Here is a 14,184-nt window from a genome sequence, read left to right as displayed (position 1 = left end):
GACGATTGGCACCAAAGATGTGCTTGAACTGTATATTGATGACACAGCCTACGTTGCCTATTTCTACCACAAGGTGTCGTAGTTGCTTAAATTCTTGCAGAGCTATATGGTCATATCAGAAATAAACATATGTACTGTATGTAACCATAACAACAACAACGTCTCTATAGGCTATGTCTAATGTCGCCTGTGAAATCAGAGATTGAATAAACATGTATTAGAAGCAATCGTTTATTGACTTCAGCACATGACTGTTGCATGTTGCGCTGTCTAAACAGAAAGATAACATCAAAGTCATGTAGGCTTATTGTGTGTGTGTGTGTGTGTGTGTGTGTGTGTGTGTGCGCGCGCGCGCACGCCATCCAAAATAGCAGATCTACAAGCTCACAACTTCACAAGGTGAAGCTTGTGGATCTGCTATTTCTGGCTTTAAGGTTTCTTAAAGTCAAAGATCATGAACGATGTCGTAAAAAATGTAAATCATAAACACGATCAGTCCTAAATGTTACAGTAGGCTAATGCAAACGTGTGCAATGACTACTCAAAGTATGGTACATATACTGTAAGTAACATTTTGAGGTACTTTTACTTTAGGCTTATAGGCTACATGAGTCTTTCCTATTTTTAGTAGGCTACTTTTACTTCTACTCCACTATATTTTAAGCAACTTTTTTGCTTTTACGCCACTGCAATTATTTGAAAACGTATGGCTACTATTAGGTTTGTATTATTATTACAAATTAACCTCAAACCACCTGCATACATTTGAAAATAGCCGATCTACTTTCACAATGCGTTGAGATGAGACGCATTGTCAAGTACATTTTGATACCAATACTTTTTTTTTTAACTTTTACGTGTGTGTGTGTGTGTGTGTGTGTGTGTGTGTGTGTGTGTGTGTGTGTGTGTGTGTGTGTGTGTGTGTGTGTGTGTGTGTGTGTGCGCGCGCGCGCGTGCGTTGGGGGGTGCACGTGGGCCTGACTGGGTGGAGCGTCGCGTCGCCTCAGTTCTACTGCGGTGTGATTCCTCCATCCATACAGCAGTGCTTATGCAGCGGTCGCTGGTGAAGGACCTCTACTCGTGTGCCGAGACACGCACACACACTGAAAAATAACCTGGAGAAATTCTATTCAAAGGCGTCATTTAATTTTTACAGGACGTCACCTTACCAACCAACCGAGCCACTGGATAACTGTCGACATAGGCGGATTTTATTTTAAATACCGAGGAAAAGAGAAGCGTCTTTTTGCTGTTTTTTCTGGGGGTGCGACTGCCGTTGCCAAAAAGGACTCACAGGCGCGGAGGAGACAAGTGCGCGAGCTGCAGCTGACGGTATAATTTAATTGGCTGGGTCTCAGGGACAGGGTGTGTTTGTTTTGCTGTCGTTTTTTTTAACAGCATAGACAGAATCCCCCAGCCTCCTTGAGCTGTCCTGTAGTGGTGAGGGTGATATAGTGGGAGATGTTGTGGAGCTGACGCGGCTGTGAGGAGAATGTTAATGAACGTCGCTGTGCTGCTGCGTCCTGCCGACGCGGGCGTCATCCCTCCCTGCTACTGACTGAGAGAGGAGAGGACACCAGCCACCAGCACCAGCAGCACGCATCGTCCGTTCACTGGGGACCCTCCACACGGACACCAGCAACCCTTTTTTATTTTCCTCTTTGCCAGAGGGTGGGGAGTATATCTGTGCCGCGCAGTGTTGTTTTCAGACAGGGTTGGGATAGAAAGGGGGGCCACGCCAGACACCTCCCCCCCCCCCCCACCCCCCCCAATCACCCACCCACCACCAACCTCCACCTTTCGCTATTTGAAAAAATGGGCAACAGTTTCTCCAACATCTCTGCCTTCCAGTCGCTGCACATCGTCATGCTGGGGTTGGACTCCGCCGGCAAGACCACCGTCCTCTACAGGCTCAAATTTAACGAGTTCGTCAACACGGTGCCCACGATCGGCTTCAACACAGAGAAGATCAAGCTCAGCAACGGCACGGCCAAGGGCATAAGTTGCCACTTCTGGGACGTGGGCGGCCAGGAGAAGCTGCGGCCCCTGTGGAAGTCGTACAGCCGCTGCACGGACGGCATCATCTACGTGGTGGACTCTGTGGACGTGGACCGGCTGGAGGAGGCCAAGACGGAGCTGCACAAAGTCACCAAGTTCGCAGAGAACCAGGGCACGCCGCTGCTGGTGATCGCCAACAAGCAGGACCTGCCCAAGTCGCTGGCGGTGGCCGACATCGAGAAGCAGCTGGCGCTGCACGAGCTCACGCCATCCACCACCTACCATGTCCAGCCCGCCTGCGCCATCATAGGCGAGGGCCTGCACGAGGGCATGGACAAGCTCTACGAGATGATCGTGAAACGGAGGAAATCTCTAAAGCAGAAGAAGAAGCGATAACGACTGGCCCACAATGGATGAATAGCATAGCGCTTATGGACAATGTTGGCAGTGGTTCTCAAATGTTTTTTAAGGACCCCCATAACTCTGAGAGTGTACAATTGGTTCCATTTGTATGCTCTCAGAGTTACAGACCTGTAAAGGGTCCATTAGGTTCCATGTATGGTTCTGAGTTATACAGAGGATACATAAGGATCCATTTGGACCCCCCACCCTCTCAAGGAACCCTGAGGGTCCCTGGACCCCACTTTTGAGAACCACTGCATTATGGGACTGCTTAAAAATTACTGTAACCAGAAATGCTAACCGGGTATGCCAGTGTTGCCCGCCCCCTCACAAAAAGTGGTTTACTTTGCAGACTGCAGTGATTATTTTGTAGCCAACATCCTTTCATTTTGTTTGGGTTATGCTGTCAAAAAGTCATTAAGAGGCTGTGAACCCAACCAACCCCCTGCTGAATGATGCTTTTGCACGCGAGAGCGTCCCTCTTATGGGTGCAAGAATATATACTAAGATTAACCAAATAAAGAAAATAAACTTGAAAGGACATTATATTATGAACTACAGCATTCAAGAACGATGAAAACAAAAAGATGAACATAAAAAAACAAAAACGGGCTGGCACCGTTATTTGCTGCTTTACCATGGATTTTCAACGTACGTACAGCAGGTGGACATTTTAATTCGAAGAAGCTTCCATCCTTGTAGCCCACCAAGTACTTTCCTTCTTTCAGTTTGGATATTTTTTATTTTCCTTCCACCAGGCCTTCAATGGAATGCTTCCTTGGAACCATGACTTTTTTTTCTTAATTTTGCACGTTGCTTGGGGTCATATTCAAATGTGTGCCCCCTGCTTCCATTCAACAACAGACTGATGCCAAGGACTTGTATGTGGTGTGTGGAGCCTGTGGTTATGGATTATTATGGATGTCATGCAGATGATGATAACACAAGTTTTTGTTTTTTTTTAGCGTTGAAGTAGCCTTTACTATGTGTGGTGGGCCTATGAGGATAATAATTGTCTGTGACCCGGTCCACTACTTTGCACTTTTTTTCATTTCATAAACAAGAAAATAGTAGAGTACTACACTGTATAGAAGAGCAAATCCAGGCCGATTATGTACTGAAAGAAAAAGAAGAAAGAAGCCAAAATTGAAGTATTTTTTGAATATTAAAAGATATAAAAGTGACAACGTGGGTGATTATTTTCATATGGTGGTGGTTGGTTGAATATAGATGATAATTACTGATTCTCAACATGGGGGTCCCGGGGATGACCAAAGGGACCCTAAAACGGGTCTTTAACTGAAAGTGTCATTGATGTATATTACATGATGTAGAATATATTGCCTGCATGGAAATATTTTGTTATCAGCAGATAATCAGGACAAGGTCCTGTGAACTATTATTGACCCAGCCTGATCTGATCTTTATCTTAGTACTGTTCAAAGGAGAAACATTTACAACTCCATGGTGTGGGGGGGAGATAGAGAGAGAGAGAGAGAGCATAGGTTGAAGGTCGCAGAGTTCAGAATCTTTGAAGGTTGAAGATCAGGAATCGATTCAGAATGAAAATCTCCCATAAACATCTTTCTATTGTCCAAGCTTGTTTTAATGCCCACAAACATGTCTCTTCTGTGTGGAACTGAGCCTTATTATTGTATCTGAAGTGAGCACTAATCTAGCAGCGAGAAGCACAAGCTCGTTTGTGAAATTTATGGATCTGCAATGCAGTGTTTTTATGCACAATGCTGTGGCCTCTGAAGCTTTACGACCATAACAAAATGGAAAATCACTTATCTAATTCTGGCAGATGGCTTAACCTGTTCATCAATTGACTGGTTGGTTGGTTGATTGATTGATTGATTGATCGATTGATAGATGATATTGTTGTTTGATAATGTGTTGTGGTAATGTTTATGACAATGTCAATTGTCAATACAGGTGTAACTGTAAAGGTAACCTATACCGTTAATCTATAAATTGCAGTGAGGGTAGGTTGGTTGTTTAATCCAGTGGTTCTCAAAGTGGGGTTTGGGGACCCCCAGGGGCCCTTGTAGGGGTCCCAGGGGGTCCCCCCACCATGTGTTAGCATGGCTATTCAAAAATAGCAGATAAACAAGCCAACAGCGTGTCACTTTGTGCCATGCAGCCAGCTTGTACATCTGCTATTTCTGAACATTTTAGAAAAATCTTGGAAGAACTACTGGTTTAGATGGCCTCCGGCCTTAATGGGTTAAAGAACAAATAGCCCAAGTGTTTAAATACAGTCCTTGCTTTCGTGATCTGAGACTAGATCACTACAAGCTTCGAAACAAGTGGCAATGGGTGCATTCATTTCCGCCAATTAGCTCTAATTTCTAAATTAAGCTCAGAACTCGTTGGCCCTGTATCTCTAATGATCAAATAAATATTTGATTAAGGAATATAATATGCCTTTTGTACGGGTATTTCTGTATCAGCTAAATGTAGATTTTTATGTTAGACATTATTGATTTAAATTAAGATTCTCTGATAAAGTAAAATAAACAACGCTGATCAACTAAGCGGTTAATCAATCAATAAGGTTATCAACGATCAATTAATGGATTAATTGATAATGTGCATCCCTAATTGTGATGTGAGACCTTGTGAACTTGTAGAGCTGCTTTTATTTTCCCGCTAATTTTAAAACCTTTGGCCTATAATGACATGCCAAAAATAGGGACGCCTGGGTTAACGTGGTTAAGTGGCTTGCTCATGTGGGAGTATACCATAAATTGAGAGTGTGAATTTCGTTGGTGTCGGGCATAACCTCCTATCTCCATATTCTCATGTCATAATACAGTGTCACACAAAAGCATCAAAGGTAGCAGAGCGTGTTGATCTGCTACTTTTGCTATTTTTGATTTGGAATCTGGAAAAGTACAGTTTTGGACCTATGAGGTTTACATCCGACAGAGACGATATTACCATCCTCTCTTGATCCCTTATCTAGGCCAGTGGTTCTCAAACTGCGGGCTCCTCGGGGGCCCTTAAGGGGGTTCCAGGGGGTCCCCAACTAAATTAGTTAACATAGCATCAAAATCAATCAATTTTACCACTTTATACCTTGATCTTTTATATACAGATGGGCTATTTGACACATCAATCACATAAAAAAATACAAAAATCATACAAGGTCACATGTTCCATCACGATGCATATTGTGAACTTGAAGACCTGCTATTTTCTAATAACCTAAGTGTAACATGGGGCTTAATTGGTTGATGTATGTTTGGTAATAATATATATCTGCAAAGTATTAAGTAGTAACAACAGCTGTCAAATAATTGTAGTGGAGTAAAAAGTGCAATATTTGCCTCTGAGATGGAGAGTAGTAGAAATAATGAAGTATTTAAAAATGGAAATACTCAAGTAAAGTAAAAGTTACATGACATTGTATTTATGTACAGTACTTAACACGAGGCCTGCCAGGAACATAGACACGTAGAATAGCGTACGGTGCCACACCCGGAAAAGCCATTTTAACAGCGATGTATTATTTAATGCATGTTTTAATACGATCGTATTAAAAGCTACCGTTGGTTAGCTCTGTTATGCTTCTGAGCCAATGGCCGCGGCCATTTTGAAGATGCGCGCGCATCCACTTACATTGCCTGCTCTGTTTTCAGACGGCTTTATCTCCAGAAGCGACATTGCAGGGGTCGCTTTGTCCCAGACAAGCGTTTTCAACGGTCTGTAGCAGGCGCTGTGATACTCGCGGTCCACTTTTTCCACCACCGACCGAGAGAACAAGCACCAGCTTCATCAACACACACGGAATGGTTTCATAGTAAAATGCGATTACGGATATTTGGCTCTTCAAAGTAAGTGTCACGTGCGATAAAACCCTGTCAGGACGCGGCGGAGGGATTGAATAATGGTAGCGGTCAAACGGTTAAGTAATTGCACTTAGTTACTTTACACCACTGAACACGGAGTTGTATTTGGTACAGCAGCAGCTCCTGAACTGTACTCCTACGCAAATTGATGCTGACTGTGAAACCAAATGGAAAGGTGCATCATGCAGCTGAAATTGCAGAACGCACTAAAAGATGACCTGGCCACAGCCTTTTGGCATTATTTACCTGGTGCTGTGAGCCAAGGCCCTCACCAGCTCCACACAAAAATCTATAGTTTTAATCAATAAGGATTGCTGACTCACTGCATGCCAAAGCCACAAGCACTACCTCACTCCCATACCTATCGTATTTCAACAATAGTACGAGTAGGAGAAAGTCTGTGGCTAAGGCTAGGAGTGTTAGATGCTCCCGAAATGGCAGTAATGTTTGGGTAAATAGACTAGGAGAATGGAGTATCCCCTAGGAAAGCCGTCTTATGTAAAGAAAAGTCTTTTTTAGAAGCCAGCAGAGCTCACAGACAGAGCCCTTGTCCTCTTAAGTACAGCCCATTGCTATGGCAACGAGAGAGAGAAAAAAAAGATACAAGCAACTCGGTCTAGGAGGAGGAGAGTTCAGTGACAACATGAGAAACCGCTTCCTTTATTTGATAACAACAAACTTTTATCCGCCTAGTTCCCGGACATGTTTCACCCTTTTACACTATTACCATACATATTACACAGAAAAATAAGACAACAGTACTCATTATTAAACTTGACTATTTGTTTTTTTTTACCACTTTCAACCTGGTGTCCTTATTTGGGCATGTCATTTATAGGCAATAAAAATCACACTCGTGTGAAGTGAGCGGTTCCTTTCATCACAATGATGATGTCTGATGCTGTCAACAACATGATGTGCAATCATATGAGCATATTCCATGCTCAAACAGACAGACAGACAGACAGACATACACACAAAGCTGTGCATTGGAGTGGCTGCACCGCTCAAAACACATCTACAAGCTCACAATGTGTCAGTATGTGAGCTTATAGATAGCTATAGCTATTTTTAAAATGAGGCTTAAGTGGTTAACATGGCCCTTTATTTTTGACTGGCATGATGTAACGTCATCGTCATCTACTGAAATACGTAAAATTGTTGGCTTTTGGTTCAGTCCTCATTATTTGTATCTGTGAGATATTACTGTGTGGTTCTCAAAGTGGGGTCTGGGACGCCCAGGAAAGCTCGAGGTGGGCTCTAGGGGGTCCCCAGCAAAACAATGGAACATTATAAACCTATTTCATACCTCGGCTATTCCCAAAATAGAAGATCAATTTCGAAAAACAAAACGAAACAAAAAATAAATCTTCTCGTATGGGGGTTTTGATTGATTGATTGATACACTTTATTATCAGTGTGCAAATGGTACAGTGGTACGATTATGCAAATGATGATCCTGTATTTTCAATTCATCAAGACATTTAAAGACAATCATATACAAGCCAAGGCACAACATATGTTGGGGGGAGAGCTAGGGGGTGTTCCATGGCCAAATCTTTGCAGATGACTTGAATATCGTCTCTGTTGGGTGGAATCCTCATATTTCCAAAACTCGTACTTTTCAGGGTCCAAATTAAAAAAAGAACACCTGTGTGAACGGTCGAGAAATGACAGTTACCATGTGGGGGGTCCCCGGAACATCCAGTGCCCCAGGAACGGCCCAGGGCTCGTACTGTAGTGTACTCTGTGCCACTTTACTCTTATCTGCTGTACTGTACTGACTGGCCACTTTAGGTGTTGCAGCTTTCCATGCTCGGACATACAGACAGACAAACAAACACAGAGACAGACATATGGACACACACAGCTCCGTAAAAATAGGAAAAGTAGCAGCCAGAATGACTCGGTCGTAACTGCCAGGTGCAGTGCAGAGTATACTGTAGGTTTTATGGGTAAGTCTCCCATTGGCTAAGAAGCAGCCAATCATGAAAAAGTGTCCACTAAGGTCGTCAGTACGTTCGCTAGTAGAGAAGTAGCAAATGTAGTACCAGGCGCTTTTCAAGCACCTGGTAAAATGGTTAAAACATTTAATTTGGGGGTCCTTCACATGAAACTGTTTGAGAACCAGTCTTCATTACATTGCCAACTGTCTATTTGTCACAACAAGGCAGTTGGTTAAAGCCCCAGCAGGGGGGGTCCGGGGGGGGGGGGGTTCAGTCAGGAGGTAAATTCTTGGACGATGGTGCGAGGTGCAAAGGTCATTAGTCAGGTGATGGATTTTACGCTCAATTTAACAAATGTGTCTGTTAATGAGGAGGAGGGTCAGAGGTGACACCAGGAAATCCAATATCCATTTGTCTCCTCCCACTTAACGCGTCCGTGGTTAATGGCGTGGCCGTTCCCTCCGGTGGCACCATTTGTCTTCCTCACACTCCGTTATGTAAGCGTTGAGACTGCGGTCAGTGTCGTAACGTCAACGATGTGTAGTCTTATCTACGTGGTTCTCAAAGTGGGGGTCCAGACAGACAGACCCTCTTCTGGACGGCTTGCCTCCGAGGAGCGGCGTTACACCAATTCTTGGTCAACTATATTGTTTTAGCTGCTTTAGAGAACTTCAGTCACAGATTAGTAATATAAGTCTTATATTACTAATCTGTGGCTGAATACCAGGACACATTTGTATTAAATGCATTGGTAGAATTCACTTTGTTTGCATTTGTTTATGTCCTACAAGTGATGAGGAGACCTGTTTCTCAATGCAATTCAAAGCAGTAGTTCTCAAATGTTTTCATGTCAAGGACCCTGGGCCCAAATTGATGCATTTGGCAGCGGATCCCGATCTGCAAATGAGCTTGTATGTCTGCTATTTTCGAATGGCCAACATATAAAATAATTATGGATAAAGTGGTTCAAATGATTGTGATAAAAAATAAGAAAAAAATAAAATAACAGTCATGTATGCAGTTTCTAGAGCCATGCAAGGAGCGTGGCATGTAATTACCAGTTGTACATACTCTCTCTATACCTTCTTCTCTTTCTGATGCACATTCATTGTCTCTTTCATTCTTTCTGTCATGTGTTGACAATGTTCTGGGGATGTATGAGTGTAAAGAAATGTGTGTGTGGGGGGGAGGTGGTACAGTAAGGATTCTGATTATATGATGATGGTGCAACAATTAAGAGTAGATCAAATAAAATACAAAAATAAGACACATCTTTTGACAGTGAACAACACATCAAAAAGTGTGGCATATTGCCATCACTAGGACTAGGTCTACCCTGAAGAAGGCTGTTAGCTGCCGAAACGTTGGTTGTCATTCCTCTGCGTCCAAAATAGAATATTGGCACTTTGGCTACCAGTGTGTGCGGCCACTTTATTGTGTCTTGAAGACTATCATTTGAATCCTTTTGCCGTGGGCTGGCTGCACCACTACAAAGACTTTGGTGTCCGTAGCATAGCATTCCTGTAGCGTCATCAATAGGGCAAATCGTTTCACAATGTTGGGTCGAGGAAACACAAGGGGCCCTAATGGACCCTTACTGCTATACTATACTATTATACTGCTACTTAGTTACTTTTCACCATTGGTATTATTGGTAACACACATGAATACTAGTACTGCTGCACTTGTTGTAAATACCCCAGGATAGGTAGAGTCACGTGAACATCAGGCTCTTTCCAGGGATTCAGGGCTACCATCCCCCCACAACCCCACCCCCAATGACTGAAACTCCCACCCTCCCCCCACTCCATCTCTCTCTGACTCTCCCTCCCTGCCAATGTTGCCATGTCCATTTATTATAAGCGACTTTGGGCTTCTTTTTCTGTAAAGTTACTAGTAAATATTCGTAGTCGCTGGTTGTGGCTTATTTTGGGCTTGAGCGTCCACATTTCTTTAGTATTACTTAAACCAGTAGTTCTCAAACATTTCCATGTCAAGGACCCCCCAAATGAATAGGCTATGGCCTTGGCGGCTGGGATAGCCTCTGGGTACCTAGGCTGGTAATCCAGCTGACAGCATGGCGCGGGTTCGACTCCCGATCCCGACGACCTTTGCTGCGTGTCACCCCCCATCTCTCTCCTCGTTTCCTGTCAGCCTACTGTAAATCTATCAATAAAGGGCAGTGGAGAGACAGCGGGTGGTGTAGAAAGCACAACGCCTCTTATTTCTCAGAAAACTGAAGTAGTTGCTTCTTTTGGGCTTGTTTACCTACACCTGGTTGCTTATTTAGCTCACAAAAGCTGGCAACACTGCTCCCTCCCTGTCTCCCTGTCTCTCTCTCTCACTATCAACACAAGCTAATTCTAGGCTGTCAGAGGCTAAATGACAGGGTTTATCCTCTTCAGAGAACATGTGACTGCCCATGGCATGTCTTGTTTCTCTACGCTAAAAGCCTACATGCCAAATTCAACACATGATCCGTGTTATTTTAAATGCGAGCATGAAAGAGACCATCCCATTTCAAAAGTCTGAATAGACCAAATGTTGCTATTATTTTGTCAAAGGCTCCAAGTGTTTTGCTATAGGTAGCTACTGCATGTTTAATGTGTTACGTTACACGCACACACACACACACACACACACACACACACACACACACACACACACACACACACACACACACACACACACACACACACACACACACACACACACACACGAGAAAGAGCATGACCTATATGCCAGGGACCACACAGACAATATGCAGCTTATCAACCGCACTGTATACAATACAGCTGAAAAAATATATGCACAAGAGAACAACGTCATGTGTGCTCCGCTATACAGATACACTATGCACTACAGATACCCTGTACACTGGGAACCGTGTCCTTTCCATGTCTTATCACAGCAGGTCACCCTGGGCATGTTTTTCATTCAAAATCATGGAAATGTGAGTTGTTCAGATACTAGAGCGCTTATTTAGCCACATGACCTGTAGCGTATGTACACATATTCTGTGGGGAGTGAACTTTCAGCCAAAATTGCCGATCTACAAGCTCACAACTTGTCACATGAGCTTGTACTGTAGATTGCCTATGTTTGGTGTGCAGAGAGATTTTCTTTTTATGACGTACATTTTTATTGGCCATTTTGCAAAGCAAACTAAAAGAAAAATAACAATTCTGAGAAGGTGTGTGTGTGGAGATTTGGTGTACTGGGGATTTATGTGGTTAAAATTTGTAACATCTAGATTACATCCTCTCGTTTATAGAGACAGAAAAAACGGAACAGTGCAAAGAAAGAGTAAAAGAAAATACAAATGTCAAGAAAAGCGGCACCCGGATGCTCGGGGTGCACGCCACAGGGTTCACAGTGTCAGGTTGTTATCTTTCCACTTGGTGTGCCCATGATTTAACCACCAGCGCACAAAAACACGCTCCTCCTTGATAAGCTGTTTGTGGTGCCTGACACGACAACTCTCTGGCGCTGGAGCATGGCTGCTTTAAGTAGATAATTGGAGCGCTGAGGGAGAGGGAACAACAAAGAGAAGAGGAGGAGGAGGAGGAATGAGAGAGAAGGAAAAACAAAGGAGGAGGAGGTGGGGAAAAGGAGGAGGGGGAGGAGAGGGAGCAGGGAGGCAGCACAGATCAACACAACACACAGAATGCAACAGATGAGCATGACCTGTTCACTCACTGTGTTTCCCTGGCTGCTACACAGTGGTGTGAGCTTTTTCATGTGAAGGAATTTGGCCGCCGACCCCCATCTCTAGGGAACCCCAGTTCCTGAGTAAAAAAATGTTTGCTTTAAAAATATATGCTGTGTATACTGTATATTCAAACATTTGAACACATTTTCACAATGTTGTCAAAAATAGCAGATCTACAGTACAAGCTCATAGTGCGGCACGAAGTGACACACTGAGCTTCAAACTGCTAATAGCAGTATAAAGTATAAAAGCAGTATAAAATAGGTTAAAGTGGTTAAAATGATTGTGATTCTGTACCAATGGTGGCTTGAGTTACCAATGTTGTGTAATCGCATTATTGGACTGAAGTAAAAGAACTTCAGGTGCTAGAGACAGCACAGCAGTTTAAGTTACAGAGACATATCTCTCCCCCTATCGTCGCTGATCAGTCATCCTGATTCTCCATACATCTGGCCAGTTTGTTGGTACTTTCCGCTCCTCCGTCGTTCTTGAGTACATCCACGTATGTTAATGTGGGACGTCCTTGTTGTGATATTAGCCCATGCACAGTACATCTTAGTCTATGTACTTGAACTTGAGATACAGTGTACTTGATATGTATTGTGTACTGCCGGTACTGTAGCATTGCCTTGCTGTCGCCTAGATGTCTCTCGTAGCCTATCTATAAAGAATGCTACAGTACCGGCAGTACACAATACATATCAAGTACACTGTATCTCAAGTTCAAGTACATAGACTAAGATGTACTGTGCATGGGCTAATATCACAACAGTCCTCACGATCGATGCCTGTGTGTTGGTTCCCACAGCACCAATTTGCTGGCTGGCAGTTCTTGATATCTTTGGCAGATACATGGCATTAGAAGTACATTAAGACTAATAGGAGACATGATTGAAAAGTAACAATATCAAACATTAAAAGTAAGTATACAAACATATACACTCTATAGTACAATCATCCAGCAATAGTACTGCTACCTTACGAATGCCAGTACTTTTGTATTTGTCCTCAAGTCAAATATTTTATATTGTTGTGGTATTGCTACTTTTACTTTCACTTGACTGTTACTTAACATTTCTACATAAAGCGCCACTATGCAACTTCTTTAATGAATAGAATGTTATTCTGTTCAATCTGTATGGTAGAGTATGTTAATACAATATAGGCTAACTAACGTATATAATTGGGTTGGTTGTATTTGGCCTTCCTGCTCTTCTATTGAGTGAGACGTGACCTTTGACACCATGCTGCTGTTGCTGATTTGAAACAAATTTTGATTCAGGGGATTGCTCTGGGGATTCAATATTTTTCTTTTTCAATCCCCTGAGCAAGGCAGGCAGGCAGGCTAATATCTCAATGGTAAAAGGTTCAGCACTTGCGCAGGAAACCCGGGTTCAAAAGTGGAAAGTTACACAGTGCAGCTTGAAGTGCTTCTTCCACCACTGACCAACACGGTCAAGTGGTTGCACAAAGGGCCAGCTCTCTGCTTTGAGGTGGTGACATGACTTCAAGACAGCGGTCAACACATTCCTGTTGGCATCTGGACAATATCCATCCATCACTGCCAGTGCAAGTGGCACATTAATAAAGAAACCCTATAGGGACCACCACAGCAAGCCAAGCATTATTTTGTTTTGAAGAGGAGAGTTCCACCCCACCCACACACAACACAAACACTGCACCGTCATGTGCACTAATGAAAGATAGGGTCAAAGGTTAGTGAAAGAGACTGATCAGCCATTCTTTTTCAATATTGTTGCTGTCGGGCAGAAACCTCTTGTCTCCATATTTAAACATGGTGTTTTCCTCTTTTAATGTAAATCAATGCCATACTTGATCATACTCTACAGCGTCACATAAAAGCATCAAAAGTATCAGCTACAACATGATGCTATTAGGTAATTAACGAAGGTGAAAGAAAGAGGGACAGTCAGCATTGGAATCTTAACTGTTAGCAGCAACTGGTTTTTAAGGTTTTTAATTGTTCATTGGTTTTTAATATTGCGTTGAAAAGTCTTATACTGTTCTGGTGCAAATGAATGACTTCACCGTGTTTGACGGTGAGACTACTAGACGTGAAGACTTGGGTGTATTTTTAACTTCCTCCAGACAGATTGATGACTAAAAGTGTTTGGATTGGTGCTAAACATTAGCCCTGCTTTGTGTTAATTGGTAAGCCATTGAAATGACATGATGAACGGGAGGGGAGGGGCGGGGCGCGCCGGGCACAAAGACAATGGCGTAGCTAGCGGTTGGCTCCAGCGCGTTG

The 14,184-nt window shown here is 43.2% G+C and overlaps 1 protein-coding gene across 1 annotated transcript; it reads left to right on the top strand.

Annotated features, from left to right (window-relative positions):
- Positions 1-1,031: 1,031 nt before the first annotated feature.
- On the top strand, positions 1,032-3,816 carry arl4cb (ADP-ribosylation factor-like 4Cb). The gene has a single exon (XM_079519023.1). The coding sequence runs from the start codon at positions 1,816-1,818 to the stop codon at positions 2,392-2,394; it is 579 nt and encodes a 192-aa protein (XP_079375149.1). The 5' UTR covers positions 1,032-1,815; the 3' UTR covers positions 2,395-3,816.
- The last annotated feature ends 10,368 nt before the right edge of the window (positions 3,817-14,184 follow it).

The sequence above is a fragment of the Electrona antarctica genome, assembly GCF_951216825.1.
Source record: "Electrona antarctica genome assembly, chromosome: 13".
Classification (NCBI taxonomy): domain Eukaryota; kingdom Metazoa; phylum Chordata; class Actinopteri; order Myctophiformes; family Myctophidae; genus Electrona; species Electrona antarctica.
The sequence above is the reverse complement of the archived record's forward strand: the minus strand, read 5'-3'. Positions and strand labels throughout refer to the sequence as shown.

Excerpts from the sequence above, each read along its gene's own strand:
- arl4cb (XM_079519023.1), top strand. The coding sequence starts at position 1,816 with ATGGGCAACAGTTTCTCCAACATCTCTGCCTTCCAGTCGCTGCACATC.